Below are 15,616 nucleotides of genomic sequence, written 5' to 3' on the forward strand. Positions count from 1 at the left end.
ACAAACTAACCAGCTTGTGATAGGCTCACATAAGCAGAGCGTGTGAGTCATACAGAGACTGCAGGGGGCCTGGAGAGGGTGTGTATAGCTTCTATCCAATCACAAGCAGCCTGTAACATCTGCGGCTGCGGGTACGCAGGGTGTCTCCGCAGCCGCCTCAGTTCCCTACTCGGAGGATTTTTCCGTTCCGCCGGCGTCTAGCACGCCGGGGACGGAATTGTCATTAGCACATAGGGTTGCTGTATTGCGCGGCCGCGCGCGTAGACAGGACCTTTATGCTAGGAGGAGGCGCGTCAGCTGACCCGCTGGTCGGCTGACGTCAGAGGGGACTCATGCCGCTCAGGATTGGCTAATTGTAGTGGGCGCGGCTGTGAGGTCTCCTCTGCTTCTTAAGCCTGCACGATTCACTCGCAACCTGTCTGCTGTTGCGAATACATACGTGTTAGCGCTCAGACCTTAGATAGTATCTGGTGTGCTTTGATCTGGGAGAAAACCAGGGATTTCACACAAGACTAGGACTATTGTTTATTGTATTATTAATGATAATCTGTGTATGACTCTGGCTTATTTCTGACTCCGCTATTGCTTAACGTTTCTGTACCTCTGCCCATCTGATCTAGTTGCTGAACCTCTGCCTGAATACCTACTACTCTTTTGCCTACTGATTCTGTACTGTATCTGCCTCTCAGTTGCCGAACCTAGCCTGTCTGACCTCTCTACTCACCAGTGGGCCCTTGCCACTGGTGAGGTGCTTTTCTGATAGTACCCATCAGCTCCTCTGGTGAGGTTTAATTAAATCTACTCAGTTACTGTTTCTGATAGTACCCACCAGCTCCTCTAGGGAGGTCTCATTAAACTAATCAGTTACTGTTGCACCAAACACATCTCACTCTGTGTTCCTGTTAGCTATACTTGCATTATTTGTGATTCTGCAGATCACCACATAATCAGGTATAGCGTCTGTATTATTGGTGATTCTGCAGATGACCACATAATCAGACGTCTGTGTTGCTACACCAAAACATTATTACAATCGTTACACAGCCCTGCACATTCCAGTCTGAGTGCCTCAGCCTGACAGAGCCGACAGAGGAGGGAAGATTAGATCATATAACAGAGATAATACAGTCACTGTGCAAGTAGGAAAGGCTGAAGTAAGCCAGACCACAATAGAAAAGGCATAGGAACTTATAGGATAGAAGAAATAAGGATGAAAATTTTGTTACAGAGTCTCTTTAAACAAACATTTTGTGAAATGTCAATTCACAAAGGCTGTTAATGCATGGAAAACTGAAATAACTGACCAGTGAGGTAAATTACCAACTTGTGTGGTAAATACCTCAATAAACAGTTCACAAAGACTAAACATAAGAGGAGAATAGGGGAATCAGGGAAACCAAGAGCCCACTATACTGTAATATGTACGGTTTGTTCTAGCACACAATAATAATGGCGGCTGTTGAAGTAATACTCACAAACCACTCAGGCAGCCACTGTATAAACAGGTGGGGAGATTAGACCCACCCCCACTCGGGTTAAGATGTTGCTCTCTGTAGTAGCAAAAAAGGGGGTACCCCCTTCACTAGGGGTGGACACGAGTAAGATTGAAAATTGGAAACAGAGGCGCCAAAATAGATTAAAAATGCTAAATACAGTTTCAAATTGGGTGGTAGTGGTGGACTTGCCACTTAACAGATGACACAAAAGAAATCACTTTATCGTAATTCACCTAACTTATTTGCAACGCGTTTTGCGGGTCAAGCCCACTTCCTCAGGCAATATGGGATAACTGTAACAAAGTCCAAGAGACAGTGGCTCCCAGACTTGGAGAAACTGTGTTACAGTTACTAATATTTTGTCTGAAAAAGTGGGCTTGACCCATGAAAGGCATCACAAATAAGTAGAATAAATTCCAATAAAGTGATATCTATTTCCACAAAACAGGTTTTAGCATTGTTAATCTATTTTGGCGCCTCTTTGTTTCCAATTTTCAATTCACAAAGATTACTGCATGCGGTAAAGCAAGTGAGATGCTCGGTATTTTACCTCCAATCTGGAGCTGTCTGAAACGAATGAATTCGGAAATGTCATAGAAGGGAAGAAAGAAAGCAGAGAAAAGGTGAAAAATAATGAAACCATTCAGGAAAATATGGAAGTTAATTATAAAAACATTTTACAATATTATTAGGTAGTAATTAAAAATGGTTAATAAGATACTAATTGTTTAAAGCTGATACAAATTGTATGGTAATTGTATGCAGCTTGGGCTAGCAGTTTACTTATCAGCACAATAACAAAAAAATGCTGTCTGTATCACATCTTTCATCCATTTTCTCTGCACTGCAATAATCCATCTAATACCGGCTGAAATACTGCATTATTCCTTAAAATACTGAATGAAATGCTGCACGAGGTAAAAAGCTTTAGTGAATTATCATGCAGTTTTCTTCAGTAAATTACCAAACTATTACTGCATGTGTTAAAATCTAAAGCCTGGTACACACTTTCAATTATGATTGGTCAATCACTGACCAATATTACCATCTCCATGTAGTATGAGGCTTTACCTACACAACCTGCTCATAGTATTCAACATCTGTAGACCCCCATACTGCATGAAAGTGATAAAATTGTTTAGTGGTATAGCAATCATAATTGAAAGTGTGTGCCAGGCTTTATAGAATTTGGAGGGAAAAAAAGTCTAAAGCCTGGTACACACTTTTAATTATGATTGGTCAATCGCTGACCAATTTTACCACCTCCATGTAGTATGAGTATCAACAAATATTAAATCTAAAGAGCAGATTGTTAAAGAACAAGCGACACCCATGCTCACCTAGAAATAAAAAACACATATATAAGTAGATAAATACTACTTCTACTTACATAACAGATGTATTGCGCTATCCATGTAATGATTCCTGTGAATTTTACAAAATGCTGACATCATATCCTCCCTGACTCTTGTTTCCCCCCCTCCCTTCTCTTGCTCATTGTGTATTCATTAGCTGCCCTCCTCCCAGAATCTTCAGACACTCCCACTGAGGTGTATACTAGCAACTTCACTGTCTTTTTTTGTTTACACATCCAATCACTGAGTCACCTCAGCCTTGCTTGTAAACACAAGTAATCAGAGGGAGTTTCTGATAAGCAGCAAGGCAGGGAAATAAATGGAAGTGGAGGAATATATTATAGATAAAAATAACTCCCAACATTCAACTCTTTGGCACTGTTTGGCACTAGGCCAGTGCTCCTAAAGTATGTGATAACTACAAACCATATCAGCAGAAAAAGTTTTGCAAGTTTTGAATGCAGGATTAGCATCTTTATCACTTAATACACTCAGACCAGTTGCTGTTGAAATTTGATTTTTATGGTGACAATACCGCTTTAAGGTAAACCCTCATACTTCGTTGAGGTGGTAAAATTGGACAGTGATTGGCCAATCATAATTGAAAGTGTGTACCAGGCTTTAAACACTCAATGCAGTTTTACCAACCCTTTTTTTTAAACTAAATTTATCTTAGTGTATTGCATTATCCATTGTAGCATGCAGTATGTTTGTAAATTGCAATTCCCACATTGTTGATCTAAAGAGTGGATCCGACCGTGAGTAGCGGGTACAAGACCTTATAAATGGGGTGACTCTTTGCTACTACAAGTACCATTCACAGGTAGTTGTACTACTGTATGGCATGCGCGTAGCAGTTACCCCTGCGACCCCTGCCATTGCAGGGGGGGGGGGCAGAGGCTTTGGGGGCCCCTCCTCCTCCCTCTCCCCAACCGCAAGTGCAGCCAATTAGCATAAAAACTTCCTCATTCACTCACAAAAACTGTCCCTGCCACCTCCTCCCGCCATGCAGAGTAGCGGAAGCGTAATTTTTAGCTGCTCGCACACGCTGCTTCACAGCAGAACACTCTCTGCTGCCATTCGCCGGCTCCCAATCACGTGACCCTCATGGGGTTTGGGGACCATGGGGGCCCTATGATATCATTTGTGCGAGGGGGCCCTACAAAATCTAGTTACTGTGTTGTGTTGTACTTGAGAAGCGCTTTAATGACATTTATGTAATGTTACATGACTCTGTTAAGCAGCTAACAGAGCAGGTGCTAGCCATTACCGTAATGTTATTTTTCACAACATCCTATTAGTCAGAGTTGAACATACTATCATGAAGTTTATCAGGAAAAATGACTTGTAGTCTGTTTTGCAGAGGATAGACCCTAGCAGAAAACAAGGTGAGTCAGTGGGGACCCCGAGGGCCCCATCTTGTTTTGAACAGTTTCAGAATAGCCATGCAATAAATGTATCATGTCTAGTGATAATTTGTCTAGCTAGCACTTACATATCGCATGCACTGTGGGGCTAAATGCTGAACAAAGCATCACTGCAATGGAATTTTTTTGTTTTAAAGAGAAAATGAAAGGTTTTAACATAGTTCTATTTTGTTCCAGCAAAGTTCAGGAAGTGGGATAAATGAAGTTGCATCCTGTATTCACTACTAGTGACAGGAAAGGGTGTAGGCTTCTCTGTGGAATTTACTTTTCAAAGTGACTTCATGGGACCTGCTGTGACACATCAGTCATATATCCGTTAGTGTAACGATTGATTGATTCTTACATTATTTTCACCAATGGTAATTTTCTTTAATTCTAACTGGAACTTTTATATACAGTACATAGAAAAGCTGCGTGTAATGCTAATCTGTAACCTAAAACTTTCCATTGTTTTGACTGCATATGTGATAAATTCACATCCACCCAGTGGCCTGATTTAGTAAAGCCTTTTTTTTTCACGGACGGCTGAACTGCTGGTTTGTCGGCTGCCAGCCATAAGTGCCATTCAGTTGCAATTACATGCAGACCAATGTGTTTGGTAACACTGTGGTTGCCACGTTTAACACATGCTGGCGTTATCCAGCGGCGAAGAAATTCTCATGTCGCATCTGAGGACAGCAACCACCTTGCTCAGGTTCAACTCCATTGGGGTCGTCTATCCACCACCCATACAGAGTGCTAGCAAGCGGGGCCAAGACCTGTAAGGAGAGCCCAACTACTAACCTTCCCTTCTTCCGATACAGGGGACTATACTGCAGATCCAGTGTTTTTCGTGCCCACACTTGTTTTATGACCCTTGTGAGATGGACCCCAAGGCCGTGAAGGGCATCAAAGGGAGGCTAGAGAAGGGGTGTGAACATTGGGGGCCTCCATGAAAGTTTCGCTGGGGGCCCCCATGAATTGTAGTTACGCAACTGACAGTGTGTGTGATAAAATGAAATGGTCCACAATAGAGTCAGCACCATCAGCAGTAAAATCAGCTCTTTTATTGAAATCAGTTGAAAAGATAAAATGTCCTCATAATAAAATTTAATGCGCAGTATGGAGTATCAATAGTTCCCAACTGGCAGTTTAGTGGGGAAGTGTTGATTAATAATGGGATCAGTTACTGAGCCAGGGATGCTCAGTTACTGAGCAATGGGATCAGTTACTGAGCCAGGGGTGCTAAGTTACTGAGCCAGGGGTGTTCAGTTACTGAGCCAGGGATGCTCAGTTACTGAGCAATGGGATCAGTTACTGAGCCAGGGGTGCTCAGTTACTGAGCAATGGGATCAGTTACTGAGACAGGGGTGCTAAGTTACTGAGCCAGGGGTGTTCAGTTACTGAGCCAGGGATGCTCAGTTACTGAGCAATGGAATCAGTTACTGAGCAGGGGTGCTCAGTTACTGAGCAATGGAATCAGTTACTGAGCAGGGGTGCTCAGTTACTGAGCAATACAATCAGTTACTGAACCAGGGGTACTCAGTTTTTGAGCCAGGAGATCAGTTACTGAGCCACAGTAACCATAATGACTGCCATGGGGCCCTAGAGCAAGAGAGGCCCCTATGGTTCCAAAGTTGAGTAGTGCCATTTTAATCTTCCTGTGTACCTCCATCCATTTTACATCTCTGTGGCAATGTACTATTTGCACTGTGCAAGTCTATATCAAAAAAGGGCGCTTTGAAATGTGGGTGCCCAGAAAAGATAATAGTAGAATATCGCTAAATTTACAGATATTCTATTATTACAGTGGAAAAAAACAATAGTAAAATATCTGTAATAAATACTGATATTTTTACCACAGCTAAATCTAACCCTATTCTCACACTGAAAAAATCTATTAACCCTTCGCACACTCACATGCAAATGTTCAAACAATTGCATTCACAGATTCACTCATCCAGGCACAACTGTTATCCCTACAGCTAAATTAAAAGCCAGGGTTTTAGTTCACAGAAGAATGCATTCTTATGCTTAATCACCTATACTGCGCAGAAGTACCCAGGTAAACATAGGTGTCCTAACTCTGGCCCTGTAACATGCATAGTGCAGACATGCAAACACATTCATTGCATCAAACCTATCAATGGATTAGGAGCACACATCCTAACTTCCTCTCCTGGGAAAGACAGTGCATCTTACCAATCGCACAAGGGAGCTAATGTTATGTGTCCATGTGCACCATGCGCATACACCAGCATAAGCTGTCTGCATGCTGACAAACATACAGGGGAAGGGGGGAGTGCACCGAATTGGACCCTAGCCACAGGGGTCAATGATAAGAATGAACATACATATATCCAGGCACATCGCCTCTAGTTAGGACATTAAATAAATTATTAGGAAAGGGAGGTGCTGAAGGGGGTGTGGCTAGAAAACAGCAAAAATCTATTAACCCTTCGCACACTCACATGCAAATGTTCATGAGTGTGCGAAGGGTTAATAGATTTTTGCTGTTTTCTAGCCACACCCCCTTCAGCACCTCCCTTTCCCTAATAATTTATTTAATGTCCTAACTAGAGGCGATGTGCCTGGATATATGTATGTTCATGTCTATTCTCACACTGAACTCTCTCACTACCCATGCCTAACCTGAACCCCCCCCCCCCCCAACCCACGGTTGACCTTAACCACCACTTCCCCACAGCTAACCTTACCCCCCCCCCCCCCCCATGGCTAACCTTAACTACCCCCATGCCTAACCTTTATCCCACCACCACCCCCCCAAGCTAACCTCAACCTCCTCCCGCTATTTTGCGCCGCTACTGGCTGCCCAAATTTTTCAGCTTCCCTGTATGCTGTCATAGGAAACTCATATTCATGGGGTAGTAAGGGAATGGTGTCATTGCATAAGTATGCCTAGGTCTGGGAAGTCCGTAAAAATGTTGCTATGGGGCTTTCTCACTTTAGTTACACTACTGCACTGAGCACTGCCTGTCTGATCCTCCTGCAAGGATGTCCAACTCCAGTCTTTAAAGGGATACTTAAGTCAAGGGGGAAAAATGAGTTTAACTCACCTGGGGCTTTCCTCAGCCCCCTGCAGCCGTTCGGTGCCCTCGCAGCCCCGCTCTGATTCTCCTGGACCCGCCGGCGGCAACTTCCGGTTTCGCTGTCACCGGCCGACAGGCATGGGAACGCGAGTGATTCTCCGCGTTCCCAGCCATAATATCTGAGGAAAGCCCCAGGTGAGTTAAACTCATTTTTCCACCTTGACTTAAGTATCCCTTTAAAGAGAACCTGAACTGAAAATTAAAAGTCAAAATAAACATAAACACATCATACTTACCTCCCATGTAGTCTACTCATCAATATCTTTCTCCTCTCCTGCATCCTGTTTTTCCACTGTGATCAATGGAATTTTCTGTCCTCCATTTTGAAAATGGCTATTATCCCATAACAGTTTCCTGGTCAGCACACTGTTAAACTGTAATATCGCCCACTTAAGCCATAGGGAAACATGGACATTACCTTTCATAGGGCTTGATTCACAAAGCGGTGCTAACTGTTAGCACGCCTGTGAAAACCCCCTTAGCACGTCTAAACAAGCTTTTCGCGCATAAAACTTAACGCGCGCAAAACTTTATGCGCGTAAAACTTTACGCGCATACTGCACAGAGCGCAGGGCGCTCCGCACGAAGTGCCCATTAAAGCCTATGGGACTTAGCGCACGTAAAACTTTGCGCGCATAAAACTTTGCGCGCGCAAAGTTAGCGCGCGATCTGATTGAGAAATCCGGTGCTAACCTACTTAGCACCCTGGTTGGCGCGTCTAAAGACTTTAGACGTGCTAAGTAGGTTAGCACCGCTTTGTGAATCAAGCCCATAATAAGCAACAAAGAAAGTTCATAAACGCTCTAAACCCCCAAGCATCATATTAGTCGGTGCAGGATCAGGTCAGCCAAGCCATACGAGATAAATGAACAATAAAGGGATCCGTAGTCTACGATTAAGGGCAGATGGTAAGCCCGATACGCGTGAGTTGATCCTGTGATTTTATTGCACTGTCTGTGGATTTTTCTAATAAACATATCAGCCTTTTTCTACTTCAATCTGGTCTGGCTTTTTTGTTTACCTTTCATAATACGTTGTAACTGACAGCAGCTGATATATAACTGACAGCAACTGGTATATTTCAGTTCTGACAAAATATTGTCAGAACTGGAAGGGATCACTGTAAGAAGAAAATGGAGAGAGAGGATCTAATGGTGAGGTTAGTATGTAATATTCATTTGCAGCTACATCATGCATTTATTTTAAATAATTTTACTCAGTTCAGATTTCCTTTAAGGGCTGAGGTCCATACACATTTTTTGGACACAGCTCAAATTAATTGATAGGACTGAATTGGGAGATGTGTGGTTCATCAAGTAGAACACATTTCTCTGTTTAAGCTAAACACTGTAATGGGTATGGTCTTCGAGGAATGGAGTTGGATATCCATGAAGGGATTGGATAACAACGAGGAATAGAACAGCACTTAAGAGATTGGTGGTGTCCCCCAGCCACCTCAATTTCAGGTGCTGTTTTAATATTAGTACAAATTAGAAAATAATAAAATATCTGGTTATGGAAAACTGAGTTCTATTATAATTATATCATATATACATAATGATATTGTTACAGGTGGCAGAACTTGCACAGGGCAACAACACCACATCTGTGATGTATAACACATCTGTGCCTCCTTACAAATATCTGATCGAGCAGCTGATGCCCTTCACAGATTACAACATCAGTGTTTCCTGCAGGAATGAAGTGGGCTGGTCAATGCCTAGTTTATGGATTGTGGTCAAAACTACAGAAGGAGGTAAGAGCCATGCAAATAATCATGTAAGTTATTATCATGTTATCATAAATTAACATATGCTTCGGTTACTATTTTGTAAAAAAAAAAAAAAACACTGTTTTCTGTCAATAATACCAGCAGATATTACCAGTGGTGTAGCAATAGTAGGGTATGTGATCACTCCAGGCCCCAGGACTTGTGTAACCCACATATGGCCCTCATCCGGCCACGGGACCTGTGGGGCCCACATAAGGCCCTCTTTTGGCGATGGTCAGCTCTATATGTGCTTTGAACAGTATTAATCATTAACAAGCCATTCCTTTTCCTTTTCTCACTCCTCTCTCACAAAGTGGCTGTCCTTTGTAAGCTGTTTGTGGTGTTCATATCATGTGATTATTATTCATATAATGCTGCACCGGAGCACATATAGTAGCTCTATAGATAGGCCACTACAAATTACATATACCACAAAAACAATTCACAGTTGTCTGGACCAGGGCAGAGTAGCTAGAGTAAATGCTAATGGAAATTAGATATGATGTGGGCAAGAGTAGTAGCAAGAAGTAAGAGTAGTAGTGGGCCTTGAAGCAGATCTGAGATGAAAAACTAACTATGACAAGTAACTTGTCTATATATCTTATCTAAAGTTTAGATAGTTTACAAAACAAATCTAGCTGCAAACAGCTTCAACAGAATATAATTATTTCTTCCTGTGATACAATGACAGGGGGCATGTTCTGTTTGTAAACATTACACACAGGCAAGCTGATCTGCATCTCCAGCCCTCAGCCTGTGAAAACCTAATTCCCCCTCCTCTTTCCTCCTCCCCTCTGCCTCTGAAATCTCTGGCTCCCCCTCCTCCTGCCCAGACTGAGCTCCCATAAGCCCTTGCTACTTACTGAAAGTGCCAAGGCACTCTGAAAAGCTGTGGGCGAGGCTTGTTCAGTTTATAGGGAATTAGAGTATTAAAGTATTAAAACAAAAACAAAAAAGTATTTGGCTTGAGGAATGCCCTATAAACTGTGAGAAAATGCGGAAAAGCCACCGCGCGTTCTGGCAGCAAGGCGGCTGATTCCGCGTCCAACACGGCGGTTTGCACGCGGAGGCGTGCGTCTGGTAACATGGCAGAACGCGGAAAAGCCGCCGCATGTACTGACAGCGAGGCGGCTGGTTCCGCGTCCAGCGCGGCGGTTTGCACGCAGCAGCATGCGTCTGGTGTGGCTGAGTCTGTTAGTTCACACAGGTTTAGGAATATGCGCGTGCGCGCTGAGAGGCAGGACTTTTATGACGGCCAAGAGGGGACCAGCTGACCAGGCTGGTCAGCTGACGCCAGAGCAAGTTTCTATTGGTCCATCAATTAGAGGTGGCGCCAGAGAGCGCTACACTATATATAGTTACTGCTGGCCAGTCACAAGTTGACTGCCGTTGCGAACACTACGTGGAAGCACTCAGACCTTAGTCAGATCCTGCAGTGTGTTTGAACCAGGTGGACCTGGGAATTCACACTGAGCCAGATTACTTGTATTGTATTCTGTTTATGCTTAGACCAGTTCCAGGGTGTAGAGACCACGGACCTCACACCCAGACTAGGGAACCTGTGTTATCAATCTGTTTATGCTTAGACCAGTTCCAGGGTGTAGAGACCACGAACCTCACACCCAGACTAGGGAACCTGTGTTATCAATCTGTTTATGCTTAGACCAGTTCCAGGGTGTAGAGACCACGGACCTCACACCCAGACTAGGGAACTTGTGTTACCATTCTGTTATACATTAGACTAGTTCCAGGGTGTGGAGACCAAGGACCTCACACCCAGACTAGGCATTGTTTGATATCTGTTATGACTTATTGCTTTCCTGACTACTCCTCTGATCTCTGATTCGGTACCTCGCATATCTGATATTCCGTTGCCAACCCTGCTAGCCTTGGTTCCCGAATCAGCCTTCTGTCTATGTACCTTATCTGACTGTGTGTTGCCGACCTGGCTTGCCCGATCTCGAGAGCTCGGGCAAGAGATAGTCTCCAGATCACTCAGTGACATTTGTCTTGATTGTCACTCATTCTCTGGACCTTCCTTCTTCCAGCCTGACTCCGCCCCTTGGGGAGTTTTAGGCTACTGGAAGGTTTCCTTTTCTCTAGAGCAGTATTGCCCATACTGTCTCTAATTTCCTGTGCTATACTCAAAGTACTACCGTTACACCAAACACTCACTTTATCCAGGTGTCCAGAGGTTAGCAATATATCTGTATTATCGGTGATTCTGCAGATCATCAATAATCAGGTATATATCTGTATTCTTGGTGATACTGCAGATCACCAATAATCAGATTCTCTCTGCGTGCTGACACCGATCGTTACATAAACTATATGAAAGGAACACAATTATGCAATGAGTAAAAGTTTATCTCCGATCCACTTTAATTAGAATACATTCATAGTGCCATTTTTGTTTGATGTAGGACCATTCTTTTTCTTTCAAATGCCATATGGCTGATGCTGGTTTTATGGAATCATAGGTGAGGACTAGGGTTGCCAGGTGTCCGGTTTTACACCGGACAGTCCGGTTTTTGTGCGCTGTGTCCAGTGTAAAAAAACATGCTAAACCGGACAATTAAGTTGTCCGGTTTTAGAGCCCCCCCGCAGCGCAGGAGGAGAACAGCGCAGCAGAGAGAGAGCTGGGAGCAGCGGTGGAGAAGGGGGGCAATCTCCCCCCCCTTCCCTCACCTTAGGGTGCTCTCTCTCCCCCGCTGTCTCCTCCAATATGATGTGCAGGGCTGGCGAGTGGCTGCAGGCGGAACTTACCTCTGTGTCGCTCCCTCCAGCGCCGGAAGTTCGGGTCCCGCAGCCGCTGAGAATCTCATTCATGAGCCGGACAACACTATCAGTCTGAATAGTGTTGTCCGGCTCATGAATGATTCGGATCTTTGATCCGGATCTTTTTTGAGTCGAAACTCAGCGGCTGCGGGACCCGAACTTTCGGCGCCTGCGACACAGAGGTAAGTTCCACCCGCAGCCACCCGCCAGCCTGCACATCAATATTGGAGGAGACAGCGGGGGAGAGAGACAGCACCCTAAGGTGAGGGAAGAAGGGGGGGGGGAGATTGCCCCCCTTCCCCCCGCCCCTGGCTACCTATTCTGGGCACATATAGCCCCTGGCTACCTATTCCGGGCACATATACCCCCTGGCTACCTATTCCGGGCACATATACCCCCTGGCTACCTATTCCGGGCACATATACCCCCTGGCTACCTATTCCGGGCACATATAGCCCCTGGCTACCTATTCCGGGCACATATAGCCCCTGGCTACCTATTCTGGGCACATATAGCCCCTGGCTACCTATTCTTGGCACATATACCCCCTGGCTACCTATTCTGGGCACATATACCCCCTGGCTACATATACTGGGACATATATACCCCTGCCTACGTATACTGGGACATTTACACACCTGCCTACATATACTGGGACATATATACCCCCTGGCTACATATACTGGGCACATATATCCCTGGCTACATATACTGGGAACACTGGCTGTTTGTCATTATGTGCATTTAGTGGTGAAAAGCTGTCTCTTTTGTGCATTTACTGGTGAAAAGCTGTCTCTTATTATGTGCATTTACTGGTGAAAAGCTGTGTCTTATTATGTGCATTTACTGATGAAAAGCTGTCTCTTGTGCATTTACTGGGGAAAAGCTGTCTCTTATTATGTGCATTTACTGGCGAAAAGGTGTCTCTTATAATGTGCATTTACTGGTGAAAAGCTGTCTCTTATGTGCAGTTACTGGTGAAAAACTGTCTCTTATGTGCACTGGACCAGTACTACTGGTGAGGACAGTTAGTGACATGGCTATGTACTCTGTAATGTGCTGCAGAAGATGTCAGTGCGATATAAATACTGTAATTTTTTTTTAAAAAAGCCCATTGCTTAGCCCCACTCTACATAAAAGTGCGCTTCTGACTCCGCCCCTAACTCCACCCCTAACTCCACCCCCTGTCCGGTTTTCTCCATCAGCCGACCTGGCAACCCTAGTGAGGACTAGAGTACATCTTTAGTTGGGGGGGAAGAAAAAAAACATGTAGCTGGGCTGTAGACAAACCTTCCAACCCAGTGGGCACTGTAGGAGTGCTAATGTGTGGAGTTGTTTGTGTGCAGCAGAACTCATGGGGGAATCAAGTGACGAGTTTGATTAAGGGGCAGCATTGTAACGTTTTGATTACTGTGGCTGATCTCTTCTTGCTATAGAAACAACACATAGGCCTCAATTCACTAAGCTTTATCTAACTCTATAAAACGTTTGATAATTTACCTTATGGGTAAAATCTAATTTTAAATTCACTAAGATGTTATAGATTTATTGAACGTTTTATTGATAAAACAATCGCTAAATATATAACACCTTAGTGAATTCAAAATTAGATTTTACCCATAAGGTAAATTATAAAACGTTTGATAAAGTGTTTGCTAAAGCTTAGTGAATTGAGACCAAAGTCATGATCAGCAAATGAGAGCCTTACAAATCTACCACCTGATACTTTCTAGTTACCTGATCAAACTGATCATATGCTTCTCCCTGAGTTCTGCTACAGAGGAGCATGTCTAATGTGCAGTGCTGGCGTAGCTGTAGACACCTCTGGTAGCATAAAGTGCATCCATAACAACCAGTCAAGGCCAAGCTAATAGCGTCTGTCTTGATATAACTGTAATGCTGGTGATTGTATTGACTGTTGTTCCTTTTTTTAAGCCCCATCGGTTGCTCCCCGGAATGTTACAGTGGATCTAAATGGATCACATTCCTTGACAGTTACTTGGATGCAGCCTCGCCTCAATGCTACAAATGGAGTTCTTCTTGGTTACAGGATAAAGCATGTATGGAAAGTCTATGGAAGATCTGTAAGTATCATGTTTGTATGCTGCACATGTTTTTCAGTACAAAATTGCTTATACTATTTAAAGGGACTTCGAGCTCTAAAAATAAACAAAATTGGTACTTACCTGGGGCTTTCTGCAGCCTACCGTAGGTCGGGAGGTCCCTCTGCGTCCTCCTGGCTCTTCTCCCGGTCCCTCCGCCGCATACCGCACCGCCGACACCCGGGTCGGGTGTCGGGCTCCCACTTTCTGAACGGGGACGCTCTCTGTCATTACGCCGGCCGTTGCGCGTCATCACAGCGGCCGGCATGACAGTACTGCGCATGCGCGATTTAACCGTGCATGCGCAGTACTGTCACGCCGGCCGCCGTGATGACGCGCAGTGGCCAGCGTAATGACGAAGAGTGTCCCCATTCAGGAAGTGGGAGCCCGCCACCTGGCGCGGGAGTCCCCGGTGTGGTATGCGGCAGAGGGACCGGGAGAAGAGCCAGGAAGACGCCGAGGGACCTCATGACCTACGGTGGGCTGCAGAAAGCCCCAGGTAAGTACCAATTTTGTTTATGTTTAGAGGTCAGGGTCCCTTTAATTCTTACTCCAGGAAATATACATTTATAGTAGTTTGGCATCATGTAATAAAGGGTTTGAACACACATTAATAACTTAGGTCGGTAAAATACCGCATTCAGTATTTTACACTTTTTCCCAAATTTCTCAAGATTTCCTGTGTGCGGTAGAAGTTTGTCAATATACTAAAAAAAAACATGCATTCAATTCACTAAGCCCTGCTCGGTAGTCTCACCAGCTGTTAAGCAGGTCAGGCAACAAGCTATAAGTCTTCTCTTACAAGCCTGTGCAAGAGCCGTTCTATTTTCTGTCCAGTACATCCTCGGCATCCCTTTAGATATGCACATCTAAAGGATGCTGTTATGAAGTCCCGCCTGACAGTATATCGGATCAAATGGGGTGAGAAGCAGAGCTGTGTGGCTCTCCCTACTGTCTGTCTGCTACATCTGTAAACTTTTATCCCATGGAGATTGTGAGTTTCTGGCTGGTCAGAGCTTGGTACTGAACCCTTACTTGATTTACCAAATGCTTTAATCTTTGGGAATTGCATTTTCTTGAGGTATTTACTGCACAAGTTGGTAATTTACCTCATTAGTCTGTAATTTTACTTTTGAGTGCGGTAATAGGTTGAGGGCCCGTTTCCACTATCGCGAATCCGCATGCGTTGCCCGCATGCGGATTCGCACAGCCAATACAAGTGGATAGCCCTGTTTCCACTTGTCAGTTTTGCTGTGCCTTTTTCTGTGCAGGATTTTTTTGCATGGCACAGCCCTCAGAATTAGCATGCGTGTGGAATGCAGGCGAATCGCACACAATGTATTTAATAGGGAAATCGCATGCGTTTTCCCCATGCGTTTTTTGCCGCGATTTCGCATGCGATTTCGCATAGGTACCCATGTTAATTCACACAGGCAGTGACATGGTTAAAATCGCATCACCCTAACCTATGCGAAATCGCGGCAAAAAACGCATGCGGAATCGCACCCGCATGCGATTTGCCTGCGGTGATTCGCCAGCGATTCCGCAACGCTATAGTGGAAACGGGCCCTGAGTGAATTGGCATTTGGCTAGGTGAT

General features: G+C 44.4%; 1 protein-coding gene across 2 annotated transcripts in view; it reads left to right on the forward strand.

Annotated features, from left to right (window-relative positions):
• Nucleotides 1–15,616, forward strand: part of MERTK (MER proto-oncogene, tyrosine kinase) — a 172,216-nt gene that overhangs the window by 68,049 nt on the left and 88,551 nt on the right. For both annotated transcript variants that reach the window (XM_068232287.1, XM_068232288.1), the window contains exons 9-10: nucleotides 8,940–9,123; nucleotides 13,852–14,000. In XM_068232287.1, coding sequence (XP_068088388.1) covers nucleotides 8,940–9,123; nucleotides 13,852–14,000 — 333 coding nt within the window. The remainder of the gene's footprint in view (nucleotides 1–8,939; nucleotides 9,124–13,851; nucleotides 14,001–15,616) is intronic.

Source organism: Hyperolius riggenbachi, chromosome 4, assembly GCF_040937935.1.
Source record: "Hyperolius riggenbachi isolate aHypRig1 chromosome 4, aHypRig1.pri, whole genome shotgun sequence".
Taxonomy (NCBI): Eukaryota; Metazoa; Chordata; class Amphibia; order Anura; family Hyperoliidae; genus Hyperolius; species Hyperolius riggenbachi.